We start from the raw sequence: 15,995 nt of genomic DNA on the forward strand, positions 1-15,995 counted from the left end.
GTTAAATATTGAAGTTAATCTTTTTTTCATTTCGGAATTAATCAAAATAAACTTGAACGTTTTATGTGATTCATCTGATGACCGATACGTTGTATCACTGATCAGTCATTCAAATTTGTTACTTCTTTCTCAATTTAAATCCATGTTGTTACGAAGAAATTCCATACCTTATTCAAATTTCATTAACTATCTAGGAAAAAATTATATTTTATAGTATTTTTCTGCCTAGTAAATGAGATTTAAGTAGTAATTGGAGATTGATGATTTTATATTAAAACATTATTTATCAAATTTATGGATCCGTTTTTGTATTGGTTGTTTGAGTCTTACCATTGATGTATAGTACCGCCGTTGATCAGTCTCTTATTGGCATATGTGCATCCTAAGCATTATAAGCAGAAATGGACGATCGTCTCTCTGTGTTCGATCACCGTTGTCTCCGAAGGATTACTGACATTCAGTGGCAACACCATGTTAGTAATGCAGAGGTTCGGCATCGTGTGTTCGGGCGCAGAGACGATAATTCGACTGGTATCACCATCTTGAAACATCGACTTCGATGGCTTGGACATGTTTTACGAATGTCGTCCCAGAGGCTTCCACGTCGTGCATTATTTGCCGACTCTGGGACTGGTTGGAAAAAGCGGAGAGGAGGTCAGTGTATGACATGGTGTCGTGGCATGAAAGAGAGCTGCAAAGGGCTAGCTTCTGTTGGTCCTTCACGACTCCCTGGCTGGGGTCCGAGAGATGGTGCAACACAGTGGCTAGAGACGTTATCAGATATGGCTCAGAATAGAAGCCAGTGGCGAGCCTGCTGTAACCTTCTTCTACTTTCTTCATAAGAGTGGCTATAACTTCCCTAACTGAGAGAGCTCTTCTGGTTGTACATTCAGTTCCCCCCATCATTACTCTTCTTCTTTTCTTTTTTTTCCTTCTTTTATATATACGCATCTTCTTCCTTCTCCTCCCATTCTCATTATTTTATGTGGCGCATATGTATCCGGTGCCCTTTGTACCAATATATATGTGATTAAATAAATAATAAATAAATAGAAATGGACGATGACTAGCAGAGCAATCCAAATAGGACGAAACGCACATCATAGGCTCCACTGCTAGCCACAATCTATCTCTGCTTACAAATCTATAAATGTTATGAATCAGAATTAGTTACTATGACGCAGATGCACTGACTCTTGTCATGGAACGCTTGTACCTTTTCATTCTTCTCAAATCGTATGGTCTATGCTATACTTAATCTTTCCTACTACTAGTAGTGATATTTTGATTACTTCTATTACTCTGACATTTGGTCTGATAATTTTGTCCTATTTTGTTGATATTGTGTTGTGGCAACCTGAAAGGGTACACGTATGTGTCAGAAAGCAATAGTACTTTAAACCAACACCTGAGTGACTTGCTAAGTAATTTTTCATTTTCTCTTTTTCACTAGATCAAAAATTTACATGAGGAAATAATTCCTGCTCTTGAGTTGAAAATTAAAGCTGAATTAGATAAACTTACTGATGTACGCAGTCAACGAGATAAGGTAAAATATAGTGTTTACTGAGATAATTTATCTACTTGTAGGTTTGTTACACCTATATCCCTGTTTATTGATATATTAAATGTTTACAAAAAAATTAATAGCTTGTTATGTTGTTTACTTATTAAAATGTTAATTAGTATTTTCTTCTCGATTAATTTCGTTTGAAATGCTATTCATGAAACTTAACGTCTGTATTTCACATCTTAACGTCTTTACCACCACTGTGTTCGACGTCGAAGTATGGTACGTCTACATTTGCCAAAATAAGTAAACGTCATTTTCACCTACTCTTCGCTTGTCATTATTAGTGTACATTGAATTGTATTTGCGAACGATTGAGGATTCCTTTGGTAAAAAGTAACGAATGGGAACTCAGATGAACCAGATATTTGTCATACAACAACATTTCAACTTAAATAATATATACGCTACTGATGAAGACGGGACTATCAGGATAACTTTTCATTCCGTGCTCAAGTTAAATTTAAAAAGAATCAACTCTATTTTTATAGTAACGTTTAGTGACCTTGGGACAAGAAAAAAAAACAAAAAACGACAACAGCCAGTCTGGTAACAACAGGTGTTATTGCGGTAATATGACTTAAAAAACTTATGAAGTTATCCTTCGCAGAAAGAACTAATATGCAGTGACAAAAAAGTAAACAACCGTATCTCTTTTAAATTGTCAACTGTTGTATTTAATCAATTCTAATTTTTAGTATAAACTATTCTTCAAGTGACTTGGTACGGTCGAGGATCAAGCTAGTCAGCTCTCCCTCTCGTAATACCCACTCACTGCCTTCTCGCTGAAGGGGGTGTTATTTACGAAATAGAGAGGATGAAAAGCGAATGTCCGGCGCTTTATCCAGGTTGGTGGATATGGACAATCCACTTAGGGAGTTGCAAAACACTGGTTCCAAATCAATGGTGCACATGGGCTCTAGTATGCTGATGAAACAATTGGCGTATGAACTAATTATTGGTCACCGGCTACCATGGGACTGCATCTCCTGACGTCGCCCCGCTGTCTTAAGGTTCAGACCTTTAGGTCAAAGGCTTGGGGTGTGGCCCTCTAAGGAAACCACCTCTTTGATCTGAGCACCCGGGCAGTTTTATAGCCCACACACAAATCAAATGACTTGTGTGGCGCATATGTATTCAGTATCCCTTTGTACCAGTATCTGTGTTCAAAAAATAATAATAAGTGACTTGGAAACAGTCCCTAAAATCCTGTTATTTAACAGCCTGAAATAGTTGTTTTGCATTCTTATTAGACTTCATTAGTTTTTCACTTAACTAGGTTTTATATGTTGTATAAAAATGTATTTTTAGTAAGTAATAGTCAGCATATTTGGGATTGTTAGGATTATGAATAGAGAATGCTGATTAATAGTTGATGCGTATTAGTACAATCATCAACGTAAGACCTTAATTTAATTGGTGTCAAAAGGTAACATAAGTAGCGAGGAAGATAGGGTTTTTTTCTCAGTAAAATAATATCCTTATATACCCAATAACAGATGACAAAGTGAACAAGATTAGAGATAATTTGAAAAACATATGTGATTAGAGGAAATTGTTTTCGCAGGTTCACTCTTTAATCAAACTAAGACCTAACTATAAGGCTTATTTCTCATATCCATACAACTAGGAAATATGTCTTATGATATCACTGATCGACAAAGACTAGAATGAAACTGTACCTACTATTTAACTTATCTCCAAGGTGGTCTGAGTTTGATAAATGTGTTCACTTATTCGCTATATATATATATATATATATATATATATAGAGAGAGAGAGAGAGAGAGTTGAATTACCATTTACTCTTTGATTATTCGACCATTATCTGTGTTTCTATTTCAACGATAACTTAATTTGGTACTTATTACATTATAGACAAGTGCTCTTCTTGAAACATATCAAGCAGATGAATCTTTAGCAAAAACAGTACAAGGTGATTTAGCAATACTAGAACGCTTAGAAAATGAATCCTATGAATTAACAGTTAAAATTAATCAATTCAAATATGAATTTACAGATATAACAACAAGTGAGTGAAATTATTCTTTCTATAATTTTTCCTATTGAATATATGTTTGTGTTAATTTATGAAAGTGAATCCTGTTTTAATACTAAACTCTGAATTTATTAATATCCGAAGGGGTTTTTGTGGATATTATAGTAATTTCAATAGTCGAGATCATGAGTCAATTGAAACTAGACCTCCATGGAAAACCTGGAAGCACTGGACGGCCGTTTCGTCCTATTGTGGGACGCCTCAGCTGTGTGCATCAACGATCCCGCCTCTCGAGATTCTAACCCAGGAATCTCGCGAGGCGAGATCGTGGGTTCGTTGATCATGACAAATTTATTTTCAAAAACAGTTTGTTCTACGTTTAGTTTTGTGGTAAAAAAATTAGGTTTTACAAGTCTGATTTCCTATCATAACTTCACATATATTATAAATCTGGTAAACAATAGTAAATAAAATATTCTCTTCTATAGGCAAATTAACATGATTAACTATTAGTTATTCTAAATATATTGTATCATTAGTTGTGTCATTTTGCATTAAATAACATTCAACTTTTCTTTTCCCCAAGCTGATTCTCAATTAATTGATGTTTTGCAAGAGGAAAGAAAGTCGTTACGTGAGACACTGTAAGTGGTTGTATTCACTTATCGTTCATATCTTCGTTTTTTTAAATATTTCTTTCGTTTAAGTGTAGAATTAAAATGTATCGTATGACCATTTATGATGATATTGTTGATAGTTTATTGTGGCGTACAAGCATACCATTTTAAAGAACCATGATATTGTATAAATATTTGTTTAGAATGATTATAAAATGAGTTTTAGCCAATGACCGTAAGGGTAACTTTAATATCTAGAGATCTAGTTAACAAACGTAAGTACTAATCTCCTGTACACAAAAAAAACATTATAGCTAATGTCAACCAACTGTGTGAATGTATATAACCAACTATTTATTGCAGAAGACCTATAATTATTGATTATCGGAAAGTAAATAACATTTCACTGAATATTAACTACATTCTCTTTTATATCAAACGTCACTTTGATTCTGTACAGAGAAATCTCATTCAAAAAAGAAGATCCATAAAATACTTCGTAAACAACAATGATTGCTGTGGAAATTATTTGAATGGCAATGATTATCTTTTTATTCAAATTTCGTGTAAAGAGTGCAACATGAGTCCTACTTTTATTCAGGTAGCACTAATACGTATGTAACACAACGTCATCAATACATTGTAATTTTTTAAACTGAGATCTACTTGAATTGGGACATGTTAAACGACTTATTACTTTTTTTAGCTACGAAACATCCATAACATTGCCAGTTTTTTTTCTTAAAGATAAGTTAGATCTCAGTGTGCTCAGAGTTGAAGACCTACTTAAATATTGGAATTATTTACTAATAACTTCTTAACTGAAAAAAATCTCATTGAATAGTATGTGTAATACTTTTTAGTTAGGTACTTTGTATAGCTATGAGTGAACCTAGTTTGTAAAATCATTAACTTATAAGTTCTTTGCCCATAGTAAAGATGAGATTTTTTGAATTTTGACAGGAACTTTTTGCTTTCTGTAATCAATCTGGCATAATAGTATAAATAAGGGGTATGATCAAATATCTGAGTCCAAAGCAATCATTTCACAAAAAACTTTATTTCTTGATAATTTAAGTTATATACTAGTCGTAAATTAGAGTGAAAATATTGTTCATTTACGAGGTTTTCCTTTAACTCTTATCAATCTGTGATAATAATGAATAATTATTTTAAATATATTATTTTGCTTCTCTAGACTAACACTTTCTCAAACTATTGACCAGAAACAAAAACGTGTTGATCAGTTGAATCAAGCTCAACGTGAAGCTGTCAGTGAAATGCATAGACTCAAAGATCAATTACATAAGGTATGCTTCTGTTTGTTTGTCTTGGTCAGTGAAACTTTTTTTTAAAAAATATCATGAATAATCTATTTCTTTGTTTGTTTATTTATAGTTGCAGCAAGAGAATTTAGATAATGTTCAACTGAAGAATGATCTTTCTCGTCTAACTCGTGACTGTGAAACTTTGAAAAAAGAACTATCTGAATTAGAATCTGAGCAACTTCCAGTTGTTCATCGTCGATGGACTAAAGCGTGCTCTGAACGCAGTCGTATTGCTAAGATCTGTGAACAAAATATTGAACAAGCTACTACAAAGGTAGGTCACTGAACTATCCTAAATCAGTGTTTTATGAATTTATCTACAGTATTAAATTCTCACAATTCTTTTGAAAAATGTTTTTCTATTATCGTAGTGTAAACTGAAATATTTTACTGCTTTAAATAGGTTAATGAAATTGGTGAAAAACTGAAGAAGTTGAATGACGCATGTACTTCGGTCGAATTTGCATTGAATTCTCAACCCTTAGAACGGTTGAAGACGATTCTTGAAACTGCAGAAGGACTTCAAAAGAACTTATCGCTTGTCAAATCTGAAGCGGACACCTGTAGTGAAAATATAGAACTGTTAAAAAAACAAGTCAACGAACATAAAGTATGCTTAACAGTTCAGTAATATAGTTCTTGTAGAAATTTTAAGCGTTGTGATCTTGTTTTTACTTTCGAATTTTTATCCATTTTAAATTTCATGATTTACAACACGGACTAATGTTCGTTAAAAAACCGTTGAAAACAAAGAATCGCCGAGCGGCTGTTTCGTGTTAGTACGGGACTCCTCATTAGTATATATTCATGACGCCACCGGTCACTGAACTCAAGATCTTCTGCTCTCGCTGCTAGCGCTTTACCTTTAAACCACTGAGTTGACTGAAATTCGATAGTTTGCACGTTTAACATCAAATAATTTTCCATGGTGGTCTGGCTTCAATTGACTCATGATCTCAACTATTAAAATTTTTAAATTGTTTTGATTTTCAAAGAAAATTTAGACGGCGAATAAATCACAAATTGAATCCACTGGAAACAGTTATGTAATCTTCTTTGTTAGGCCCTTAAATGGGAGCATTATGTGTACGTTTTAAGAAATAATATGTATGTATGCTTATCAATAGATGGATCAGTATTATTCTACGTGGTGTAGTTGTCTGAGCCTACTGTTGGTAAACGCGCTACACATATACGTGCCCAACTAGCTACTTCAGCAAAAAAACCAAGAATCTATAGGAAGCTTTTATTGACTAACCGAATGGAAATGTATGCACAACTCATTCATCAATCTAGATATTTGACTATCATAAAATGAAGTTACATTTTTAACCAACAGTATACCCATTTCCCTAGAAATCGAAACCAAATATTGTCCACTGTTGTGCCCTTATTAGCATCTCTCACCATTTAATCATTGTGTGGTTTACCGGGCGTATTATCTTACTGCACAAATCATATATGATTTTTTTTCTAGTAAATCATTTTTTGTTCACGACAAAATAACTGTTGTGACAATTACACATTTTACTGATAACTTGAAATAAGTAAATGATCTAAAAACTACTTGTTACTACAATAGGCTGATGTTGATGTAGCATCTTTCTTGTTTTCGATGTTTTAGTTTTCATATTGTTCACATAATTTGGTTCAGTAATCCCTATGATAATCAATTAATATTTGCAGGGAGATATATGATTATTTCGAACTGTTTGAATTATTGTAAACCACTGGTGTTATCTGGACTGTTTTCATCGAAAGCCTATATTGTTTCGTTTAAGAATTACCTATTTCATTGCTTCTCAACTTACAAATATTTTGTACTTTTTTTTAGATGCGTCAGCGAGAATTGGCGGATTGCGTCCAAGTTCGTCAACTTCGTTGTCAACTTAACTTTCTCACAGAACGAACAGAATCTCTTGCCAAAAATCAAATGATTTGTGATAATATTCCTTTATCAGATCAGGATTTAATTAACGAAACTAAACGTTTAGCATTAGAAGAGGAAAAACTTCATTCACTTGTAGGTACTTTGTCTCAATGTTGATCATTTTCATTTACGTTCGTGTACTTGATTTATATGATAGATTTCGTTGAACTGCTTACAAAAATATCTTGTTAGCCCACATTGATACTATTGTTAATAAGTTTAAACTGAGTGATCTGACCCATCTCAGTTACTATATATAAGTAGCTTATTCAAGTAAACTGATTGATGAGAAGAAACGTGTATACTCTGGATGACTAAGTTATATCCTTTTTGACCCGCAATCAATGGATTTTACAATGAATATTTTGAAGCAATTCTTTGGTATTGATGGTTTTCCTGTATAACTGATAATGTCTTCTCTTTGCTACAAGTAGTTTGACCATTAATTTTTCAGGAAGTATACCGAGAATAATAGATAGTACCGATGATTTCGCTAAATCCCAATACTGTTCGTACGGCGTTTCGGCTATAGTGTAGGTAAAGTCAATTATTACTGATCGTTTCCTTTCAGTGACCATCATACTCCCTATATAATCTCAAAAGTATAGTCACCGTTGTACGTCAAAAAGATTTATTTCACTCATTCTTAACAAGAAAGATCATTCTAAATTGTTGTTACTTTTATACACTTTGGAATAAATATTAAGATATAAAGATGAATGAATAAGTTTTTCGTATACCAATGTTTTGTATTTTACTTAAATACAATATAGAAGTTATATTTATATTTAAAATAATACATTAAACTAATGTTTACAGTAGTACCGTATTACTTCCTTACAAAAAGAAATGAGATTTGATTATATATAATCATGTCGTAAGAAAAACTTAATTTGTTTTATTGTACAATTTAGAAACAAGATATATCTAATCAATTGAGTGAATTGAATGCAAAACTCTGTTATCTTAATCGTGATTTAAATGAAAAATATACTAACGCTGACAATGAATATCGTGATATGATGTATCAGCTTAAAGTAAGTATTATTTCTACAATTTATATGAATCTTTCATAAATATAAGGCTGTTTTTTTTTTCAAGACAGAAGAAATTTCAGAATTGTATTATGCAAACTTTTTATTCTTAATTTAAAAGAACAACCTTTATGATCGGTAATTGTCATATCTATAAAGTTGTGTAAGGGAATAGGTTTATACTATATGGATAATATAATTATTCATGAATTCTGTGGACCTAGATATGGTTTTTCTCTTTTCACTGATATTTTATGACTATACTTAGTTGTCTCCAGAAAGGAAATTAATTAATTAATAAATATGATAACATAATTTATTTATTTATTTAAACACATAAATATTGGTACAAGGGGGCACCAGATATATTTGCGCCTCACAAATCTCATTTGATTTGTGTGAGGGCTATGATACTGCCCAGGTGGCCAAGCTGAAGCAGGTGGTTTTCTTATGGGGCCACACCCCGAGTCTTTGACCTGATGGTCTGACCAAGAAGGCAGTGGAGCATCGTGAGGAGATGCAGTCTCATGGTAGCCGGTGACCAACGATTGATTCACACGCCATTTGTTCCATCAGGATACTAGAGCCCATGTGCACCATTAGTTCTAAACCAGGGTTTTCCAACTCCCTTTGATGAACTTTTCGTGTCCACCAACCTGATTAGAGCGCCAGACATTCGCTTTTTGTCCTCTCAATTTCGTAAACAACAGTAATGCAACGAGAAGGCAGTGAGTAGGACTTCCCTGGCAGAGGCTATATACTCGTGGCCATGTAAGAGCATTTCGAGAGGGAGAGCGGACTCTGCCCACTCTCGGCCGTACCAGTGCATTTGGAGGCGATAATAATTAAACACAAGTTTATCAATTATTCTCACTGATACATTTTTCACATTACAAACATTTCCAATTCGTCTAAAGATTTTTCTGTTTGATTGGCTATCAAACTGCACAATTTCTTTAAAGTATATTTATTTATTAAAAATTTATACTGACAAACATCAGTTCAAAGGTTAGTATTTCACTAATCACTTAGTATTGGTGTAAATGATTGTTTGAAAAGTTTTCTTTTTATTTTATAATATTTAGACTTCAGAATTAGCTTGTTCGGATTTGGAACGTTATTATAAAGCTTTAGACAGGTATATGATTTTTTCTAAATTATCCTTATTGTTATTTTAAACTGTTGAAATAATTAACCAAGATAGATTCAAATTCTGTTTATGGTTCTTATACTTTAAATATTCATCTAGTATAATACCCGTAATAGTTATTTCTATCCCTAAATTGATTTTTATTTTTATTACTGAAATTTAATTATGATGTTTTCGATCACATGAAATAAAGAGTTTTACACATTCGTCTTACAAGTTTAATTCATGTTTAGGTGACTCTCTGTCACAAGGAATTAATCAATCATGTACTTCTTTTTTGATGAAGTGCAAGATTCTGAAGGAGATCATCGGTATTCTTTAAATATACAATTCTTTATTCGAAACACTTGTGATCTCATACTGTTGAGTGATGTGGTTAGAAAATATCGCACTTCGGATTGAACTGGTGTTTGAATTCCTCTGGGCCATTTTTACGGACATCCTGGATCTCGGTTGATGCTACCTTCCTTCAGTTGCAAGGGAGGGTTAGATATAGTCAACCGTTCTTTTCTCACAGATTTTCGGTAATGGCTGTGATACATTCAAAGTATGAAACTAATATTTCCGAACACGAAATAAATATTCACAAATTCCAAATAGTTTTCTTTCTACTGTCAGCATACCAGTTCAACTAGAACATCAATACTATCGCAGTCACTTCAGAGGGAGATATGTTTGTAATGAACAAACACTTGTTGAAGATAACCGATTTATTGTTTAATACAAAATTACAGAATATCTTGGTAAAATATAAAATCCATACGTTTAATATATTGTTTGCACCTTTCTCTTTAAATGCTTCATGATCCCATCAATTCTGTTGTTATCATGGTTACTTTCTGTTTACCATTCTGTTCTCTTCAATTCAATCTTCTTAATATTCTGCTGCTAACCATTGCACATCTGATTGGCGTTACATACTACTGACATCCGTCAACATAAGTCACAAACACCATATGTTTCTATAGTGTTAGTCACAACTGCAAAAGGTCAATCCTAAACCAATCTGTATCAATTGAGCTCTCTATATACCTATTCACTCTATTTCATATCACTCCAACCTTCCTTACGAGCTTCATGGTCTCATATGTTTAATCAATATTGACAGATTGAGTTTTTTAATAACTATGCTTGTTCTTCTAAAATTACACTTCCAACTCTACATTAAGCCTTTCAATGTTCCATATATATTTTATATTGAACTGTTCAAAGTGTAAGCTAGTGATATCAGTTTACCTTCTTTGATTATTTAAACTTCAAGGAAACTGGTTTTGAGAAATTTGCTACTCAATGAAACTACTAATGGTGGGGTCTAGCGAAATAAGCATAATATATAGTTGGAGGCTTTAGTTGGTATTGCTAATAATTGATTGTATTGAAAAAAAAGCAATCATTTTCTGTCTATAAATTTGTGCTCTTCCTACTTTCATTATTTTGTGTGGCGCATATGTACCTGGTGCCCTTTTGTACCAATATATATGTGTTTAAATAAAATAATATGATTTACGGCATCAACTATTGTAACCGCTTATATGAGTTGATATTTCTAAGTGTAAATTTAGCACATTATTCATTAATACTGCTGTGTTGCCTCTGTCAGCTCTTGTGATTACAATAGTTCTGTCTTTTTGAAGGGATTGTAGAGCTTTTAATTCTTCTTTTGAAACGTTTGACGTAAGGTGTTTGTGTTTAGTCAAATTACTGAATGTTTTCTTTTGATGTAATAAATATGACTTTTTCCAATAGTTGTTCGAACAACGATTATATGATTGGTGTAATTTCAAGGGTACTAAGTGGTTGTCTATGTAAATTAAGATTTAATCCTTTCTCCAGTAGAGTGATTTCTGGTTTGCTTTCATTTCTGTCTAAGATTATAAATGATTCTTAGACTATTAAAACTAGGTTTTATTATTAAGGTTTTCTTTTAATCTTTTTATACTTTTTGATTCTTTGCATTATTTAATTCCAGGTTAATTTAACTTGTTTATTTATACTATGAATAAGGGATTTACACTGAGTCACGAAACGTCAGAAAATTTATTTTTCTACTCACTGAGATATTATAAATATAGTATTTCTCTTAAATGTAATTTGTGTTTATTTTTCTCTTTTCTTTTAGAGCGATAATGTCTTATCATGCTGTTAAAATGGCTGATTTAAATAAAATTATCCGAGAATTATGGCGCAGTACATACCGTGGCAATGGTTAGTTACTTGTAATAATTAATTGAAATTAATGTTGATAAGCTATAATTATATTTAAATGAAATGCTTCATATTGGAAGTCTTTTTTAAATACTTATAGCGGATACTTATCGGATCTACCAAATGTATATTTACAACTGATTGGACACTGTGTGCCAGGTCTTTCTTAGTTGCAGATCGAGTTATATAGATTGAGTTGCAATTAGGCAGCTAGTCTAGGTGACTAGACATTGCGGACACTATGTTGAGATGTAAGATGGTGGTGTGGGTTAGTAAATAAGAAACCATAGGTTTCTTGCTATTTGGCACTCGTCAGTAAGGTGTGCTTGTAGTCATGATGGAACTGATGCTCCCTGACAGATTCGGTCCCGTGTTACCCAACTTCACAGTCAGAGACGTTACCACTGAACGGTTCGAGCCGTCACTGACCTGCTGAAATTTTGAGATGTATTTACAATTGATTGTTCAATGAAATTGAATATTGAATGGCAGCATTTATTCTTCGGTAAATCAGTTAGTATCATTTAATGAACATATACGAAACAGTTTTTCTGTAATATCTTCTATGCAGTTTTGGTTGTAAGCCTGTTTTTTTTTATTTTCATATTCTTTATGAATAGAAAATAGGTTTTCAATAGGTTACTTCGTTTTGTGGAAAAATGTCGAAATCATGAACCTGTCGTATTTTAGTCAAGGTTATTTCTGACCTCTCAAATATTCTACTGTACCGATAGAAGTCTTGTGAAAGTTAGATTTTGCATGACATATATATCATGTGTAAAGAATCAAGTAGTAGTAGTTTTAGAAAACAATACTTCGTACTATTTATGTGGACAATAGTTCAATTTTGTCTAGGATTTTCACGAAAATGTGTTTTATCGTAAAAAGCAAACGTAACCTAATACCTGGAAATTCGAAGGTTGAAAAAAACTGTCAAGTCATTATTTTCAAAATGTTTCTAACATTAATCAGGGAAATATGGAATCATGTTTTTTTATAACACAATATCGAGTACCGACTCCTGGTGAACTAACTACTAACCACAATGTTATATCGTGTGCCGGCAATTGTTATTATCTTGTACCCGCCTATTAGAAAGCTTGTGATTTTATTGATCGGATTAATGACACACAAAACCCGTGCGAGTAGTCTGGAACACTTGTCGGTCCTGCTTTCTACCTGGCTCACCCACTTATGTCCAGAACATTAATAACAGCCTCAGCAATATCATTCTCAAACATACTGGGTTTATATACCAAACAGACAGACCACATCGTACCATAAAATAGAAAATAACATTCGTACAAGATTTGCCCAAAAGTGGCTGTGAATGTGGGGAACAGTAATTAATAGACTGAGGATAACTCAGGAATGGTAAATCGTACAGTAATAGCTTATGGGTCAAAACAAAGCTCATAATAAAAGGAACATGAATATGAACAGTTAAGCTACTCAACAATTATACAATAGGAAATATACGTATCATATTAGTCCACAAATGGTTCTCACAAGTTCCCATTTATAATTATCTTCGGGATGTAACACATAATATATATTTCACTTTTCAGACATAGATTACATTGAGATATGTAGCGAAGAAGATACAGCTGCAGCTTCGAATGTTTGCAGAACGCGAAGAACTTATAATTACCGTGTGGTCATGGTGAAGACAACACCAGGAAGTATGTCAGTTTCTCGGCCGAAGTCAAAAAGCTACACTTCATGCAGTAACGAAGCCCGTTTAGATATGCGTGGACGATGTTCCGCTGGGCAAAAAGTTCTAGCCAGTTTAATAATTCGTTTAGCCCTGGCTGAAGTATTTTGCCTACACTGTGGAGTACTTGCTCTTGATGAACCAACTACAAACCTCGACCGAGAAAATATTGAAAGTTTGGCTTATGCTCTGGTAGAGTAAGTGATTTCCAGCAGCGCATACCATTAAGAATTACATAGTATTTTGGTTTGAAGTATGAGAGTATATTCAGTCATTAAAGTCTTAAAATATAAAATTCAGTTTAAAGTATTGGTATTACTATGAAAGTTTTATATTCTGTCCTGTTATTCAGAAGTGATATCGGGAAATTTTATTATTCTTATCTATCTATTTTTATGTTGTTGATTATTCAGATTACTTTCCTCTGTACTTGAATAAGGTAAAAACTCAAAGCACGTCCGAAAGATGGCTCCTATATTAATACTATAACGAAGTTTTTAGTCAGGAAGCAATAAATCTGAATTATGAAAATTCTTTACTATTATATATGAACGAAACCTATCGTGTAATCACTGTTGAAGAACGTACCTCTAATTTAATTGACAGCAGTTTGACTGTTGAGTCTTAAGTAAATACTAACCTTACAATATAGTTGTATAACTATCATCCCATTGTCGTTTGAAAGGATTTGCATAAAAAAGGTCGAAAATAAACTCCAGATCATTAATTCATTATGATAATGTAGTAGTGGCAATAGTAGTGTAGCATATGCTATTAATGTTGACAGTTATAAGTAGTATGTAGCGCCAATCAGAAGTGCAATAGTTAGCAGAAGAAGATTAAGAAAATCGAATTGAAGAGAACAGAATGAAAAAAGAGAGTAACCATGATGGATTGATGAAATCATGAAGCATTTAAAGAGAAAGGTGCAAATAATGTATTAAATGTATGGTTTTTATATTTTACCAAGATATTCTGTAATTTTGTATTAAACAATAAATCGGTTATCTTCAACAAGTGTTTGTTCATTACAAACATATCTCCCTCTGAAGTGACTGCGATAGTATTGATGTTCTAGTTGAACTGGTATGCTGACAGTAGAAAGAAAACTATTTGGAATTTGTGAATATTTATTTCGTGTTCGGAAATATTAGTTTCATACTTTGAATGTATCACAGCCATTACCGAAAATCTGTGAGAAAAGAACGGTTGACTATATCTAACCCTCCCTTGCAACTGAAGGAAGGTAGCATCATCCGATTTCCTGGATGCCCGTAAAAGTAGACATGCTAATAACTTATGTTTTTGTGTGACTGTACAGTAAAAGATTTCTCCAAGCCTTATCAATATTTTCTTTTATTTAGAATAATAAAAAGCAGGAGCCGCCAGAAAAACTTTCAGCTAATTGTTATTACACATGATGAAGATTTCGTCGAATTACTAGGTAGATCGGACTATGTGGAAAACTTTTTTCTATTATCACGTGATGCACAGTAAGTCGGAATAAATATATCACAAGCAAACTGATTTTCTTTTTTGTAGAGGTTTATCAGAAATCAGAAAAGTTCCTATCGGAGAACATTTTCATTAAAATATTCATATTGTTTATTTAAATTTATTAAATGATTTCATCAGAAATTCTTACTTGTTAATACACTATTGTCCAGCCCATTTTTCTCTCATTGGATATGAAACAACAGTTATTGGTTATTCTGGTAAATGCGAATACTTTTTGATGATTATTTTTTCCAGGTAGTATTAGTCGGTAAAGAAGTTAAATTCTTTCCCATAAACTAAAAATGAGTACACAAAAGGTGTGTGGGTTCATAATACAATAGACCGTGTTGTTGATGAGCTTAATTTAAGCTTATAAGATCACATAACTATCTAAATTATGTGAATTTAATACAATCTTAAAGTAAGATGTCAGTAAGCTAACGTCCATAATAATCATATTTTTGTTTATATCCCAATGAGTAAGAAAATTGTACTTCTGGCGTTTCGTGACTTAGTGTATGCCACCTCTTCAGAGTAAATAAACAACCGAATTAAATTATCTATTTACTCTAAAGAAGTGGCTTACATCAAGTCACGAAACGTCAGAAGTACAACTTTTCTACTCATCAGGATGCAAAAAAATATATTTATTACTAACTTTGTAACCAAATACTCAATTTATTTGAAACTATCAAGTCAACCCTCGGCATCGATACCCATAAATTCATAATGAGGTTAATTGTTATGTGTTTCGAATTGTCAATTGTTATTATCTACTGTGCAAAATATTAGTGATATTGAAGTCGAAGATTGTCCTGGTTTATTGAAATAAAAATGAATGATATCATCAAATGAAAATCGTAGGTTTTGATAATAACAAAACTGGTAGTTGCAAACTGAGGTTAATAGTTTTAAGAACACCTGTAACCAGTCAAATTGTGGAAGTCTTGA

General features: G+C 32.7%; 1 protein-coding gene across 1 annotated transcript in view; it reads left to right on the forward strand.

Moving 5' to 3' along the window:
* Smp_127050 (putative dna repair protein RAD50) overlaps positions 1 to 15,044 on the forward strand; it is a gene marked incomplete at both ends in the record, with an annotated part of 55,695 nt that extends 40,651 nt beyond the window's left edge. Inside the window, 12 exons of the mRNA XM_018796721.1 lie at positions 1,454 to 1,549; positions 3,449 to 3,602; positions 4,156 to 4,213; positions 5,385 to 5,496; positions 5,585 to 5,788; positions 5,918 to 6,124; positions 7,349 to 7,537; positions 8,359 to 8,481; positions 9,564 to 9,616; positions 11,748 to 11,833; positions 13,402 to 13,744; positions 14,912 to 15,044. Of these exons, the coding sequence (XP_018651834.1) occupies positions 1,454 to 1,549; positions 3,449 to 3,602; positions 4,156 to 4,213; positions 5,385 to 5,496; positions 5,585 to 5,788; positions 5,918 to 6,124; positions 7,349 to 7,537; positions 8,359 to 8,481; positions 9,564 to 9,616; positions 11,748 to 11,833; positions 13,402 to 13,744; positions 14,912 to 15,044 (1,758 nt within the window). The remainder of the gene's footprint in view (positions 1 to 1,453; positions 1,550 to 3,448; positions 3,603 to 4,155; positions 4,214 to 5,384; positions 5,497 to 5,584; positions 5,789 to 5,917; positions 6,125 to 7,348; positions 7,538 to 8,358; positions 8,482 to 9,563; positions 9,617 to 11,747; positions 11,834 to 13,401; positions 13,745 to 14,911) is intronic.
* Positions 15,045 to 15,995: the final 951 nt, after the last annotated feature.

The sequence above is a fragment of the Schistosoma mansoni genome, chromosome 4 (genome assembly GCF_000237925.1).
Source record: "Schistosoma mansoni strain Puerto Rico chromosome 4, complete genome".
In the NCBI taxonomy this organism is placed as follows: Eukaryota; Metazoa; Platyhelminthes; class Trematoda; order Strigeidida; family Schistosomatidae; genus Schistosoma; species Schistosoma mansoni.